The following is a 16,649-nucleotide window of genomic DNA, read 5'->3' as shown; positions in this document are numbered from 1 at the left end:
CCTCTTCTCCAGGCTGAACACCCCAAGTGACCTCAGCCACTCCTCATAGGGCTCCCTTCCCCCTTTTGACCCTTCACCATCCCCGTTGCCCTCCTTTGAACACTCTCTTAGCTTTATATCCTTCTTATATCGTGGCACCCAGAACTGCCCCAGCACTGGAGGTGAGGCTGCCCCAGCCCCGAGCAGAGCAGGACAATCCCCTCCCTTGCCTGGCTGGTGATGCTGTGCCTGATGCCCCCCAGGACAAGGCTGGCCCTCCTGGCTGCCAGGGCACACAGCTGCTGTCCCAGGCCACTTTGTTTTGGGAAAACAGAGTTACGAGGTGATCTATGGGAGGATGGAAGAAAAGGCTACGCCAGCTCTTTGGTTGGTATCAACTAGATTTTAATCAGGAAGAAGGTGTGTGGATTAGGGAACGTGCCACTTTGCTGGGCAAACAGAATCTGCACTATTGTTCCCAAGCAGGCACCTCATTTAGGTGCTCTAAAACATGGTGGACAGTCAGAGCTCTATTCTTTGGAGAATTTTAAACTACTTCATAAGAAAGGTATAGTTCTGATCACAGGCAAGCAAGAGATCTGTATGAACCCTCTTGTCATAAGGATGTTCACAGAAGCTTCTCTGGATGAAGGAGTTACCTCTAGAATCTTCCTGAAGGCAGGAGTTATAGATGTTACTGGTAACTATAGTTACACGTATCTCCCTTCTGAAGGGAAATGCAAATAACATGTTATTTCAGAAAGCTATTGGTTGCTTTAATGAAAGAAAACCCAAAGTCAATCTCTGCATTTATGCACATATTACTTTTTTTTTGTTCTGCAAATTTTTGCTAAGGCTGAAGAGAAATTCCTATGAATCCAGATTACAAAATCTATGTTATATAATGCCTTGGATCTCCACAACCAGTGTAATAATGGCAGTAGTTTTTAGGCAGTTGTTTTTCTGAGTAAGTACATTTCTCATAGTAGATTCTCTTAGCAATAATTTTGAGAAGGAAAATTCACATAGCTATGATTCTTGACTGATATGAGGAAATCAGTCCAGCTGAAACCCTACAGAAAAAAGCAATACTTGAATTCTTACAAAAGCCAAATATTTTACTCAGCCAGGACACCATAATTACAGTAAATAGAAGTGGTTAAGGAGGATAATAATATAAACTCTTAATTTCAGCAATGCAAATAAAACACAATTCCTCTAAAGTACAACCTCAAAATCTAAGAAGTTTGTATGTCCAGGTTACAAAATCTTCATCCACCAGACTGGTACATGAAGGAGAAGTGGGAAGGCACTAAAACAGTAAATGTGAGCCTGCTTGCTTGCTTCTCAAGCAGTCCCAATAACAACACTAATAATGGCTCATGAGTCACAACTATTGTGCTCCTTATAAGCAGATGTTCATGTTTCTGCACAAATATTGAAAACATTTATCAGTTGAAAGCATTCATTGCAGCTGCCTGTGGTTTCAGAACTAGAAGAGGGTCTTTTGTAGAGGCATATTTGGACCTTTTTGAAAGGCCCTCTCTTCCTTATTTGCTTCTTCTTCCCTTTTCAGAAATACTCCACCATATTTCTCCTTTGACCCCCAATGTAATAGGGGAAATTTTTCTGTGTCCTGTTGGGGGTGCAGAAGCAGGCTTTAAATCCACAGAAGGGAAAAGAATTATTGCTACCAGTATTATACATATCATGCCCCACAGTAAACACCATGCTTTGAGTGTTGTTTCTCAGTGGTAGTTACGTGTATTTTGTAATTCACAGAACAATACTGATTACATTTTATTATTTATTTACTAACTGATCACTTGACTAACAGTATATGCATCCTGCATGTACTCTTTTAAAGAAAGAAAGGAAACCTCTGAAGTGATTTCTCCTGCTCATGCTTTTAATTGCCCAAAGTTCAAACTTTTGGGTATATTTTCCATGGTTTTACTTTTCAGTTTCAGAATCACCCCTTTTTCTGAGCAGTTGTATTTTCTTTTTAAATCATCTCACTGAAATTGTGCATTTTTCAAGACACTGAGAGTTTCTTGTCCCATTTGTACCTAAATAGAATGAGCACTTAAGTTGTTTAAACAAACTGAATAAGCTTAAAAATCTAGCTCATTACTTCTCCAACTGCTGTAGGATTTTAGCTTTTTCAACTTACTGAGTTTGTTGAATTATACATGTTTCTGTTTACAGACAAAATAATTGGAAGAGTGACCATGGATCTGCAGGAACGAGGGATTCATTTTTCAGTCATTTATACTGCAGTGAGACCTTCAAGGGTGAGTAATCGTCAGTGCCTACAACTGTCAGATTTTTATCATCCAGTAGCTTAATGTTTACATAAGAAGTCTGCAGATGATTTTCAAGATTATACAGACAAGCAATCTATATTATATGAGGTTTTGACCAGAAATTATTTGCATGAATTTTCATATATAATAGCAATATCACATAACTATTGAAGTTTTACTGTTCTAGGAGACTATAAATTTGCCTTTGTCCATAGAACTTAGTACTGTTTTTAAGAACGGTAAGTTAATTTTTTTTTTCAGTTTAACTCTAGTGGTTTTGTAGTGAGTTCTATGTGGAATGTTATCAAACTTCCTAGTGTGGCTGGTTAGTATAGACAGAGTGCTATTTATTAACTGAAGGCTACTAAAGTATCCATTTTAAAATTAATTGGTTTAATTTCTTTTAAGCAACCCTTGGTATTTACAGCTGCAAAGTTAAGTTTTCACCCTTGCTGATAGTCAGAATATAATTTGTAGATCACATCATATCACAGTAAGTAACAATGCAGGATAGTTATTTATGTAGAGTTATCTTTTTCTATGACATACAGGTTGCAATAAAAAATATTAAACGTTTAATTTTAATGTGAATAAATAGGAGAAAGTCTTGCCTTGAGGAAAAAAAAGAATTCCCATTAAGAACAGAAACATTTGAAGGATGGGCTGAATCCTAAAAACTGCAACTTTGAAAGAAACATGTCTATCTGTTTCAGAGGTAACACAATCTGAGCTCCTAATATGATAATGGTCTCATAGAATCATTAAGATTGGAAAAGACCTCCAAGATCATTGAATCCAACCTTTGACTGATCACCATCAGGTCAACTAAAGCAGAGCACTAAGTGCCACATCCAGTAATTTCTTGAGCACTGCCAGGGATGGTGACTCCACCACCTTCCTGGACAGTCTGTTTCAATGCTTGACAGCCCTTTCAGGGAAGAAATTAATCCTGATGTCCCACCTGAACCTCCTCCCCTGGTGCAGCTTGAGGCCATTTCCTCTTGTCCTCTTGCTGGCTGCTTGGAAGAAGAGGCTGACCCCACCTGGCCACAACCTCCTTTCAGGCACTTGGAAAATGATGATGAGGTCCTCTGAGCCTCCTCCTGTCCTGGCTGAACACCCCATCTCCCTCAGCCCCTCCTCATGTGCCTTGCTCCTTAGACCCTTCCCCAGCTCCTTTTCCCTCTCTGGACACACTCCAGCCCCTCAATGTCTGTCTTTTTGTTGTGAGGGGCCCAGAGCGGCACAGAGCCCTTGAGGTGTGACCTCACCAGTGCTGAGAACAGGAGAACAATCCCTGCCCTGGCCCTTCTTGGCCACCTGGGCACACCCTGGATCATGTTCAGCAGCTGTCAGCCAGCACAGCTGGGTCCTTTGTACTCACACAGGCTTGTGAGAGTCCGGGTGGCACAGTGGGTCACTAGTTGCTTCCTCTTGGATTGCAGGGCTCCTATTCTGCTCCCAGACCTTGTCTAACAGCTCAGCATGTTGCTCTGTGGATAACCAGCCTTGCTGCTAAAGACTGAGGCAAAGAAAGTACAAGTACCTCAGCCTTTTCCTGGTGCTTGGTTACAAAATTCCCCCTTTCCCCACATCCAAGGAGAGAATTTACTTAGCTCTCCTTCCTTTTGTTGTTAATTTATTTATAAAAACCCTTTTTATTATCTCTCACAGCAGTTGCCAGATTGAGTTCTAGCGGAGTTTTCAACTTTCTAACTCTCTACATGGCCTAACACCACCCTTCTGCTCTACCTGAGTTGCCTGCCCCTTCTTGGAAAGGTCACCAACTCTTTTTTTTTTTCCCTCTGATTTCCAGTGAGAGCTCCCTGTTCAGCCAGGCAGGTCTTCTTCCTTCATCAGCTTGTCTTCTGGCACATGAGGATGGCTTGCTTCTGTGCTTTTAAGATTTGTTTCTTAAAGCGTGTCTAGCTCTCCTGGACTCGTTTGTTATTAAGGACTGTCCAAGGTAGAGGTTTTGTTGACCCCCTTCCTCACAAGAACTGTGAACTCTCTCATTTTGGGGTCGCTATGCCCAAGGCAGCCTCTGAGCACCACATCTCCCACCAGCCCTTCTCTGTTCATAAACAGCAGGTCCAGCAGGGCACTGTCCCTGTAGGCTCACTCACCAGGTGTGTCAGGAATTTATCTGCCTCACGCTCCAGGAGCCTCCTAGACTGCCTCTTCACTGTGTTGAATTTCCAGCAGACATCTGGCAAGTTCAAGCGTCCCACAAGAACAAGGGCTAGCGATCATGAAACATCAGCCAGTTGCTTATAGAATATTTCACCTGCCTTTCCTTGGTTTAGGCAACATGAAAGACATTTGTGTGATTGTCTAGATCTAGCATGAGAAGTGCCAACAGGATCTTGAGAGGCTGGAACGTTTTCAGGAGGTACACAATGAAAAATGCTCTGCTATTCTTATTACAAGAATAAAACCTAGAAAACCTGTGTTCAGTGCAGAGGGAAGTCGCTTTTCTTATCCAAGAGAAGAGTAAGAGGCCACTTAAATGGACTTCATAAATGTTCTTTAAGTGGATGAGCCCCTCAAAGGTGTTCTGTGTTCTTCTGAAAATAGTATGGGGTTTTGCATGGAGGCAGGATCTTGAACCTCCGACTAATCCAACAAGGTGATCACAATACTCCAGGCCCTGAGGCAAAGGCAAATTCTACTGACAAAAAGAAAGGACTTTCTTCAAAAATTCACCCTGGAAAATTAACTTCCAGAGACTGGATTTTGGAGATCAAACTTAGAAAAAACCCAGTAGCATGAGGAAGCAAGCTCACATTGCTATTCTGTGTACTGTGTGTTTTTTGTGGCAAAGGAGAGAATATTGTGATCTGAACTTGTGATCTGCCTTTTCTTCTATTTCTTTTTTTAACAAAGACCCAAAATAGAAATAAAATTTATTTTGTTATTGTGGCTCTTTATGGTTTGAAATCAAAGGCACATGAGCATTCTTAGCTGAAAATTGCATTTAGAACAATTTGAATGAAAAATCGTTTTAATTAATGAAAAATTGGAATTAAAAGAAGGAATTTTTTGATAAAATTTAAAAATATTTTAAACGTATGCATATTTCAACAGGCTTTCCAAATTAAAGTAACTAAATTTGAGCAGCTGAAGCACTTTTAAATAATTAAAACTATGTATTTTAAGATGTTCTACATTTTTAAAACAAAAGCAATTTAAACTTTTCTTAGTTTTATAAATTTAATACTTCATAAAACCATTTTAAGCATTTTTGTCCCCTCACAATAACTTTAAGTTATTTCAGTGCGTGCAAGGTTATCAGCTTCTGCACAGAGCTAGAAAGCCAAAGCAGAATGTACTTTTGAGGATTCATCACTCTGTGTATTTGCATATAACCTCTCCTTGGTATGTGTTGCATATCTTTGGCTGCGCTTGAACTGCAGAAGGTATGAACTCTTTGGTAACTGTAAATTAAAATACTGACTCCCTTTGCTTAAACTATAAAGACTATAGTTCATGATGTAGAAGTTACAGGATCACTCCCCAGTGATAGCCAAGATCAATATAAGAAGTAAAAAATCAATATATATAAGAAGTTTAATAACAATGAGAGTGATTTTCAAAAGCACTATGTAAACTGTATAGCTGTCATTCACTATGGAAGATTTTGCATTCACTCGTGGCCTTATTTTCAGTGATGAAGGAAATTAGCTTTAGGTATTACACTTTTTTAAAAAAGTAATCTGCTTCTAGTTAGGTAAATTAATTTTTTACAATAAAGCTCCCAAAAAATGATGGTTTTGTGATGCTTCTCTTCTGAAAGCTCTACCTCCTTGCTCTTGGGCTGTTTATACCTTAATAACACTGCTATGTCATATTCGTTTGTTCTTCCACTGCCTCAAGCAGAAAAAAAATAGATGTGAGAAATTCATATATTAGAAAAGGTTCCAGATTGGTATTGGCTTCACAGAAAGTGAATTAATGAGCAGAACTCACCTATGGTTGAGCATCTTTTCTGATTTGATGAGCAAGAGCTATCTGGTTTAGCCGGTGCAGACACAGATGCCTTCAGGCTATTATAATTATCAGTTTGTTACCCCAGTGCAGGATGGAGATTTGCTCAGACTGGTTCTTGTTCTGTTCCAGTTTCAGCATGATTGGAGGGCTAGAGCACCTCTTCTACGAGGAAAGGCTAAGGGAATAAGGATTGCTCAGCCTGGGGAAGAGGGAGCTTCAAGGTGAACTAATTGCTGGCCTCCCAGTACCTGAAGGGAACCCACAGGAAAGCTGGAGAGAGGCTTTCTTACAAGAGGGTGTAGTTATAGGAAAAAGGGGAATGGTTTTAAACTGAAAGAGAGTAGGTTTAGATTTGATATTAGGAAGAAATTCTTTAATTGTGAGCGTGCTGAGGCCCTGAAACAGGCCAATGCCCCATCCCTGGAAGTGTTCAAGGCCAGGCTGGATGAGACCCTTAGCAACCTGCTCTAGAGGAAGGTGCCCCTGCAAGGGGCTTGGAACTAGATGATCTTTAATGTGCCTTTTAAGTCAAGGTGATGGTTCTGTGATTTGAAGCTCGAAGACAGAATTAAGACTCTGAAAGAGATATCACTATACATCACTTGGTGACCGATTTGAAATGGTTTCACTAACCAGCTGATGATTCCTCCCACCATCTCATAAAGGAGCTGCCTTCCTCCAACAAGGCAACTGCTGAGTCCTGTGTCTCTTGTTTTGAAATGCTTTGCCTTGTCAGTCTGGCTGAGTTGGGATGAGTTGGGATCTCTTTGGCTGAGTGATTTGTATCACCTAATTCTGGGCAAGTAAGTCTATATGTCTATATCTGAAGTCATCCACCAGGGTTCTCTTTACAATCCAGGATTTTTAGGTTATGGTCCTTCGGACTGTTTTGTAGAAGACAGCTGCAGGATGAGATAAAACTCACCCTTAAAGGCAGTCATCATGCTTATGTTAGATCTTGACATGTACATATAGTCAGACAACTCTCACTCAATATTTCTCATATTTTTTCCATTAAAAACCAGAAACTTATCTCAAGATATGAGGAGTGTCTGGCCAAGACTTTCCTTCTCTTTGAAAATCATTTGATATCTTATTTTTCTTCATGAGAACCAAACCCCTCTGCAGTCCTTGTTTTACTCTTTCATCAGGAGTTCTCATGCATATATGAATTTCTGTGTTCTTGAGGAGTTTGATCATGGTCCCCTCTCTTGCTTTCTTCTGGTTAGCTTTTTGGCTTATGGTTGTAATGCATAATTTTACTGTGCTGTTGTAATTGGAAAGGTTAAAAAGGATGCAATGATTTAAAGACAGATATGCTTCAAATCATAAATCTTATCAAGTTCCCCATCCTTCTGATACTCATAGTTGTCCCTGTAACATTTTACTAGATTTCTTCTGAAGCTGCAAGACAGTTTTATAGTTGTTATCTTTTCTCAGTGAGATTGAATGCTGAGGGACCACATACTGCTAAAAGGAGATTTATGGCTACATTCCAGCTGGTACTCATTTTGTTGACTCCACTTTTTACAGATGCATTGTGAAATGCTGTTTAAATTTTCTGTACTGCCTCCACATTTTCAGAGTGCTTGAGTTACCATCAGCTTTGGACTCCATTCTACAAGCTGTCTGCTCTAGTTGGTGTTTCTGTGTGTTGAGTCTTTGATACCACTCAGAGCTAACCAAGAGCTACAGAAACATTTTACAGTCAGAAGTAACATTGGAATCTGTCACACAAGTGGTTACTTTTGACATTTAAAAAGTGTCTCTTGGAGATATCTTCAGGTGCTATTGTTGTGCACTGCAGCTGAAAGGAATAAGAAAAGTTTTCATCTGCTTTGACAAGTGCGTGTGGTTATGTTTTCTTTGTTTCTGCCTTCCATCTAACACACGTTTTAAAATGCATCATATTTTGCTCTGCTGCATCTTCCACTTACATCCAGCTCCCGTTGTTTTGTTGACTATTCAGTTAACCACTCCAAGGAGACTAAATGCTGCAACAGCCACCCCACTGAGTTCACAGCTTCTGGCTAATGGAATGCTTTTGACCATTTAATATACTCAAAATTTACATAACATGAGCTTTCCCGTGAATAAACATTAGGAAAATGCTTATAATGCCATTTGAGGAGCTGGGGTGTAGATTAAATATCCTCACATATCCTTGAATACAGGAATTGCCTTATTCATTTAGTCTTCTATTTTTACAGTTGAAGGAGCAGCTGTAGTTTGGCACAGTACAATAAAGCATTGGTGTTTCCAGCCTAAAAAAAAAAACAAAACAAGGAATTCCTCATCCTTTGGTCCTCTCCTCTCCCCACTTAATGAATGCCATTATAATAAAACATAAACTTGTAGATGAAGAATGTACATTTGATTATTTTCTAGCAAACAGTTTTGAGAATTTTTTTCTGACAGAGGTAGAGTATTTTTTAATAACTACAAAAGAACTGCTTGAGGCAGGTTGAAGCCAGTTAGTTGTCACTCTAGAGGAACAAACATTTAGCCAAATTAGTTTCAAAATTGAGTGATGAAAATGTGAGAGATTCTTGTTAGCAATTCTGTATGATTCATTCAATGTGTTAGTGGGGAATTCAGAGAAGTAACTAGTGTTTTGCCTTTAACTCTAGACTTTGCACCAGAGCAAGTTGATTCACTTACTTTAAACATTTTTACAACTTTAGCTAACATTTTATATTTATATATATATATGTTTATGCATTTCACTGCTCAATGAAGGGTAGCATGGAGCTAAACTATTATTGTTATCTGATCAGAACAGCTTTGTTATTTTCAGGTGCTAAGTTTTTAAAGCATAGATGAACCCATAGATGTACAGATGTTCCATATGGATCAAATCAGAAAGTTGTATTTATTTTGCTTTTAAAACTAAGGACTAAGAAAACTGGGGTGGAGGAGGTATGGAGGGAGAAGGACACAGGTAAGAATGAATCATGTCTTAGGAATAAAATTTACCATAAATTGGTAAAATGCAGGCATAAAAGTTGCAATGAGTATTCTAAAAGGTACAGTCATATATAAGCAGAAGTCATAAAAGTAAATAATGCAGAATGAAATTAAGGTATAAGGGTAAAATAGGATAGATTAACTGGAATGTGTAACTGTAAACAAGCATATTTATATGACATGTTGCTAGGCATACTAAACACTTTCTGGAAGGAGAATGCCTAGGTAAAAAACGTATTGGAGTGACAGAATAGAGCTGTAAAGGACTGATGTTGTGTCTTAAAGTAATTTTGGATTCCAGGGGACAAAGATAAACATTCTGAGAATCCTGTATACCTATTCTAAGAACAGTCTTTGAAGACTAAGGTTGAATGCAATATCCAAGTGATATCTCTCAAACCTAAAGATTAAAAATAAACCCTCTATCTGTGATTTGATAAATTGCCCAATAATCTCCTCTGATTATGTTGATTGACACTGCTTATATCTGGAATACAAACTGCTTCAACACAACATACTAAAAGGTCAAATAATATGTCAACAAAGCATTTTTCCCCTAACTCCCCTCCCATGTAGGGACGTGGGTTAGGGGAAAAATGCTTTGTTGACATATTATTTGACCTTTTAATCTGTCATAATCAACAGAGTGAAAGAGGTGAGTCTATTAAAAGTAATAGTCACACTTCAAAAAGTATAGGCCTGTATGATACAGAAAATTAAAAAAAATTCCTGCAAATTTAGTGCAGCATCATATGGCAGACCTAAAGAGATTCAGAGGAATAATGTGCACAAGACCCAAAAACTACTCATAAAAACACATTAGATAGGAATTCTTTCAGAGAGTAACGGATCTAATAAAAAAGAGGAGTGCAGAAAAATGAGTAACAATGCAAAGCCAAATGGCCTTTGTGTTGATCATTGCTGTGGTAGAACATAAAGAAGTTCTCACTTCAAACACTCTTTCAATAGTCATTGAGCCTCAAAACCTTTTGCTGCTACTCCGTCAGCAATGGAAGAGATTTCAGAATAAATAAATAAAATTAATTGTGTCATATCAAGGTCATTTATTATTCACCTAACTTTAAACTAAAATAATAAAATGCCAAACTGTCACCATGATTTCTAATTTACAATTTTTGAATTACAATTTCTATAATGTATATGAAAACTAAAAAATAGTTTAGTCTTCACCGCAAGTGCGACATGGTGCTTGAAAAGAGGCTCCATATGTCTGGAGAAATACTTCCAGGAAACGTACCTTCCATACTGACAATAAATGGTTGAAACTGTGGTCATAAATATGTGGATCTATGAAGAAAATACAATGTGGTTTCAGTGTTCTCTAAGAGGCATAGGATGTGCAAGTAAAAGTGACTGTGTTGCTAAAGTAAAAAGGGTAAAAAAGTAAAGTCCTTAGAGATTAGCAGAAGTAAAATCTTTAAAGGTAGGAAACAAAGGATAAAAATTAAGGATTCATGTTCTCAGTGGGGAGTATTTGCCAGTGGAACTCTGTGGGATTGATGTTGCTGCGTGTGCTGTTCAGCAGAGTCATTAGTATGGAAAGGGGGCTGAAATCCAAAGTGCCAAAGTTTGCTCGTGTACTGACAGGTTGGAGAAACCACTCACAGCACTGCAGTACTGAGTGATGAAAAGACAGATACAATCCATCCTGAAGAAAAGTAACATGTAGGAAACCCTTAAATATGCATATTGCACTGTAGTGAGTGGCTGCTATTTCTCAGAAGAGGAATTGCAGTACGTGGGTAGATCTCTTGGAACATCCCAGCAGTCAGCAGTAGGATGAATAGCAAGCAGAGTGTTGGAAAGGAGGAGGGCAAAGCAGCATCTATTCACTAAGCCCTTACTGAGTACAAGTCTGCCAGGGGAATAGCGCATGTGGCTCTGGCCACCCCATCGCCAAAGGGTACACTAAAACCACAAGATTAAAATATTTCAGCTAGGAAAAGTGAGGGCAATTCAAGAGGGAAATAATAAATAAAACTGCCAATTGCATGGACAGGCTGAACAGGAAATATTACTTTCTTCTGAAAAGTATTCATGACAATCATCACTCAGATCATAACATGGAATTCAGGGGCATCCAAGCCCTTTAAAGAAAAAAAGTGAACTATTTTTGGATGACAAAAGCACACAGATTTCAGTGATTACATAAACTAACGGAAGAAAGGTAGGAAGGATGGGTGGAAAGAGGTCCTATTTACATGTGTTCGTTCAAATGCAATCCTCAGCCCTGAAGGTTTCTAACCCAAAGATTACAGAACTCAAAGAGGGCATCCTAGGACAAGTATTGTTTGTATTTACCCTTTCCTTATCTCAGCTGCCAGTTACTATTAGGAGCTCTGGCTGTGAGCTAGGTGGACCTTTGCCCTTACACAGTTTAGCTGGTCTCATGTCTTGGCAGTGGAAGCTTGGGGTATTGACATAGCACTTCTCTGGAACAGGAGTGTGAAAAGTAATATGTAACTTATTTAACTAAAGGCCAAGAGCCAGAAGAGGCAGCCAACAGAATAAGCAAAGCTCCACTATAAGAAGCTCACGGACTTTCCTCCTCATGCTCGCCTATTAGGTTGTTGTAGAACTGACACTTCTGGAAATGAAAATAATTGCCACATCATAAAAAAAAAAGCCTACTGCATGCACATCATTGTTCTGCTGTCAACCAGGAAACCCATAAGGAAAAGTGACTGTGCCAGATGAAAATCGGGTAGGTGGCAGCTCAAGCTTGGTGCAGTCTTCCCTACTTTCAGTACAGTGAAACAAGCTGGATTCTCAAGATCCTTGTGATTAAGCATCTGCAAATTGCCTCTGGGAGCTCTAAACCTTTTCCCTGTTGATTGCTACTGGTGAGCACAGAGACTTGTGTCTTCAGTGCATTCTCCTGCCACCAAAGCTCATTGGCATGATCTTTTTCACAGGGAGATACACGTTCCCATTTTAGGGAAGCACAGGGTTAGAAGTGGGAAACGATTACATCTACCCAGAGGATGATCGTGTGTGTGAATCCCCCCCGGGAGATACCTGGGGCTGAAAAGCCAGGAGCTGGGAGATGTGTGGCTGTATGGTTGGGTGGCTTCTCCGTGTGATCAGAGCAAGCCTTACCCTAAATATCTACCTGCAGTATTTCTTGTCTTCCTTCCCTCCATAGGAAATTAAACTAAAGCTTGTAAATAAAAAGCTGGTGCAATCACAGGGATGCCCCATGCACTGAAAAAAACATTTGTATCCTGTATAATTTGTTTTGTACTACAGCCTCTGTTGTCTATGCTAGAGAAATAGCTGTTAGAGGAACAAAGACACATTTTACTATCAAGGACATAAAAATTTGCTCTTAATCAGGAAAATGCAGATCATGTATTCTGGGAAATGTGAGATCTGATGGCAGAATAACAAAGCCCTAAGTTTTAATGCATCCAGTCTGTAATACAGTTAGAACTAGTTAGAAGAATCCTGGATTGTTTAATTTTAGTTTCAAGTGAAATTTCTTATTCTTTCTTTTCACTTTATAAAAATTTCTGAAAAAAAATATTTTCTATATGTAGTGCCACAGAAAGTTTTGATTTTGGAAGTCAGTGTTTTGTAGTAGGAAGACATTTTGCTGTGAAGTTATAGATCTGCTATATTTATGCATGTAGCAGCTGTGTTTTTCTCTAATTTTGAACTCTTACCCTGAATGTGATTCCCTGAAGTATTAGACTGTCCAAAGCCATCAACTAATGATTTTCTGCCATTTGGAAAGGTAAAGAGGGGCCATCATTATTCATACATAGTCACTGTGTATACAAAAAAATAGAATCATTAAGGTTGGAAAAGACCTCTAAGATCACTGAGTCCAACTGCCAAACTATGCAGCCATTTAAACTCCTAAGTGCAGCATGCCTGCCTCTAAAGTTAGGATAAAGAATGATAATATCTTAATGGAATTTTCAAACATACTTATGATTTTAGCAGAGGAATATATCTTTCCTTTAGGGATGGGTATTGAAATGTTCTCTCTAAAAGTTACTTTTATTAAAGTTTAAGTAACTTTAAAAAGTTACTTTCATTAAATAATGAAAGGCTTTTCCATAAAAATCTCAAACCTGGAATTGCATGCAAGTCTCTTTTCAAAGTTTGTACATTAGAGCACTAAGCATACAATGCTAAGGAATAGCCAGGGTGTTAATAAAAGGTTAACAGAATGTCAATGTAGTATTTTGGTATTGAAACACAGAGCTTACTTCTTTCTGAGGACTCTATTACCCATTCCTGCTAGATGACAACTTTAAATTGAAACCTATTTCAGTCTACTACTAATACATTATATATTTCTTTTTAGAAAGTTGTCTAACTAGAAAATAGACTGATCAAAGAAAGCTGTGGTACTAACATCATTTTAGGAAATAGTCCTGTATGGTCAGACCCCTGTACAGTCATCTGTGCTAGCAGCATTGACAGTACAGCAGAGCCAGAGGCAGTGTTGGGAGAGCCCTGGGACTTGCCAGTGTCCCCCTGGACTGTTTACTGGGGAAGGGAAGAGGCAAATTTGCCCTGCATGAGGTTGACAAGTCATTTTTTCTTTTGAGATCCCACCTAGTATGTTCTGACCCACGCAGGCCTGCAACTCCCTCCAGTCTCACACAGGAGAATCTGGTATTGAGTTGCTTCATTAGTGTCGCTGGTAGACCAGAAAAAAGGCAAGAAACTTATCCCTTTCCTGACAAAATGTCACAGACATATTTTTGAATTTGTTGAAGGAAGAATTACTTTGAAAGCTGTACATAAAGTGATGCCTGACATCAAATTTGATATTACATGGCATATTTTGTTCTTGTTCTGTCTTTTCTGTTTTATGAAAACCTCAATGTTTACAATTTTATTGAAACACTGCAACTATTATTCTGTGATTTGATTTTTTATTTAGACTAAGTGATTGATTTCCTAGATTGATATTTAATGAGTCAGAAGAAGCACATTCTACTTTTTAGTGCACTATAGTATGAAGGCTAAACCTCAGTTATTTTAACAGCTAGATTTCTCTTCTTCTGGGACTTTCAGCCAAATCACTTGGAATCAGCCAAATCACTTGGAAAATTCTGCAACAGAACAGAGTGTTTCTTGCCTTATGTTGAGCAGAACTATTGGAAGGTCAATGTCAGATTCTGCTGTGCTTTATTGCTGTTAAAAACTCCTTCCTTCTCCCCAGTTGGGGAATTTTTAGGTTCATTTCCTTATGAGCCTAAAAATATTCCTTGGTCCTGATCCTCAGTTCTCAGGATCTGAACTTTAAGCAAGAGTTACTGCTTAAAGTAAGTTACTGTGGTTGAACAAAATTCCCAGCCAGGCTTGCCATTACCTGGCATTGAATCCTGGATATGGTGTAAGAGCAGCAATAGGCATCAAGCTGCAAAAGCAATCCCACAAGAATGGTGGAAGGAAGTTGGTGTTTGTTTTCTAACAAGCCTCACCTTATAAATTTCCATTTTCCAAAGTTTCATATAAAAGCATCCTGACAAGGATCCATAACTAGCAGACACAGAGGTGGTAGTTCCACCTAACTGCTGGGAAAGATTGCATGCTTTGGTCTCATTTTGGTTTATTTGATGGGCTCAAGACTGGTGGGAGATAAAGGAAATTATGAAATTGTGGTTGATGACATTGGCTGGAATATTTAACTAGGTTTTGGTGGAAACACGTCTGTTTTGAGGAAACTTGGAAGAGGAAGAAAGGTTTGTCAAGAGAAAAGCATGGAAATCTTAAAAAAAAGCATGGATATTATTTCTAAGATCAGTTTTTTCTAGACTTTCTGATGTGGATTCCATTTATATATATACACCTTCTAGCTTCCATATCCTACTGTCAGAAGAATTATATGCATATTAAGTGCAAGAAAGCAGAGTAGAAATTAAAAACCTTTCAATAGATTTTCTGTGAAAAAAATGCTTGTTTTAATTTCCCTATCAAAAGATACAATTTGCTAGATTTATTGGCCAGTTTTGCAGATTAGTCCTCCAAAGTCGTGCAGGATCCAAATATTGAGTAGAGAAAGGGAAAATTTTAAGGGTCTTCAGATTTTTAATTTCCCTGTGACTAGCCTACATCTGGGACAAACAGTGCTGGCAAGTCTCCCAGCACTGTGAGTAACACACTTTGGCTCCTGTCTGCATTTTTCAATTAAGTGACCCATCAGACCCCTGTGTAACCTCTGTCCAACTCTCGCTGCATATCTGTTCCATTTTATTGTAGCAGACACTCCTCCATCCTTTTTCACATCTCCCATAGCAACTTGAATTTTGCATATGGACATAAGAAAGGGGGGGAAAGCAACCAGTTGGAAGTGGGTATTCCCCTAGCAGTCTAAAAATTATGCAAAATCTGTAGCTTCTTTTATCTCTGTGGCAGAATTGCCTGAAACAGGGCCCAAAATCTAATGCTCAGCCTGGGGACATTGGCATCAGCAAATAGCTCTTGAATGATACATCTGGTAGATTCCTTTCAGGAATAATTTTGTTTTACAAGGCAAGTTCTTAATATATTTTTTCTCTCTTTTGTATATTGCTTGCAAAATCTGATTTACTTAAAAGGGGTAAGTAAGTACTAACACTTTTGAAGATGACCAATACATTGTTTTCATTGAAGTAGTTGTGTTTGGGTTATTTGTCCTAACTGAGATTTAAGGTGGTGAATTAAGTGTAGTAACTCCTTCCAGCTGCTATTCCAGCTTATGTTCTGTTTTACTTTCTAAAATCAGGATATTTTTGTAGAAAAATACTGCTCTTTCTTAGGGTAGATGAAAAAGTTTGGTATAAAAATACATTGAAAATTGTAGCAAGAAAATAACAGGAAAGATACATTTCTTCAGAAGATGGGGACTGCATTTACAGATGTTCTAATGTATGTACCATACATTATCTGATTTTAAAGCCTTTCAAGTGGAATTGAATTGAAGTTTTCACAAGTGCTGCATCCCAGCACCTTGCTCTGCTCTGGGTTCTGTAGCTTGCATGGTCCCTGCTAACTCCTGTCTCTGCACAGTGTTGGTGGCACAGAGTAGCTCCATTCTCTGTAAATGACAGCCAAGAGATCTTTCATCCATCCCTGTGCTGCTACAGGACAGGCCTGTGAAGAAGCAGATCTAGACATGAATGTGTGAGCCGATCCTGCAGATCATGTTTATGCATGGATGGGTTTGGCCACTGAACTGAGCAGTGTAGTAAATACTGTGATTTTGTTGTCTCTTCTAGCAGAAGGTCTTGAAGTGCTTGCTCATGACTTGGTAATCTCCACAAGTACAGCAGTTCTATCAATTATAAAAGAGAACATTATGGTTTACAGTGAGATCATTATCTCTTGCTGTAAGACATTCATTTTGACTTTAACATTCATGTCCCAGCCTTGTTTTTGGGAAAA

General features: G+C 38.7%; 1 protein-coding gene across 1 annotated transcript in view; it reads left to right on the top strand.

The window, feature by feature from the left end:
• ATP6AP1 (ATPase H+ transporting accessory protein 1) overlaps nucleotides 1-16,649 on the top strand; it is a 50,116-nt gene that overhangs the window by 16,122 nt on the left and 17,345 nt on the right. Inside the window, exon 6 of the mRNA XM_030960262.1 lies at nucleotides 2,188-2,273. Coding sequence (XP_030816122.1) covers nucleotides 2,188-2,273 — 86 coding nt within the window. The remainder of the gene's footprint in view (nucleotides 1-2,187; nucleotides 2,274-16,649) is intronic.

The sequence above is a fragment of the Camarhynchus parvulus genome, chromosome 1A (genome assembly GCF_901933205.1).
Source record: "Camarhynchus parvulus chromosome 1A, STF_HiC, whole genome shotgun sequence".
In the NCBI taxonomy this organism is placed as follows: domain Eukaryota; kingdom Metazoa; phylum Chordata; class Aves; order Passeriformes; family Thraupidae; genus Camarhynchus; species Camarhynchus parvulus.
Note: the sequence above shows the minus strand (reverse complement) of the source record. Positions and strands in the feature narration are given on the sequence as shown.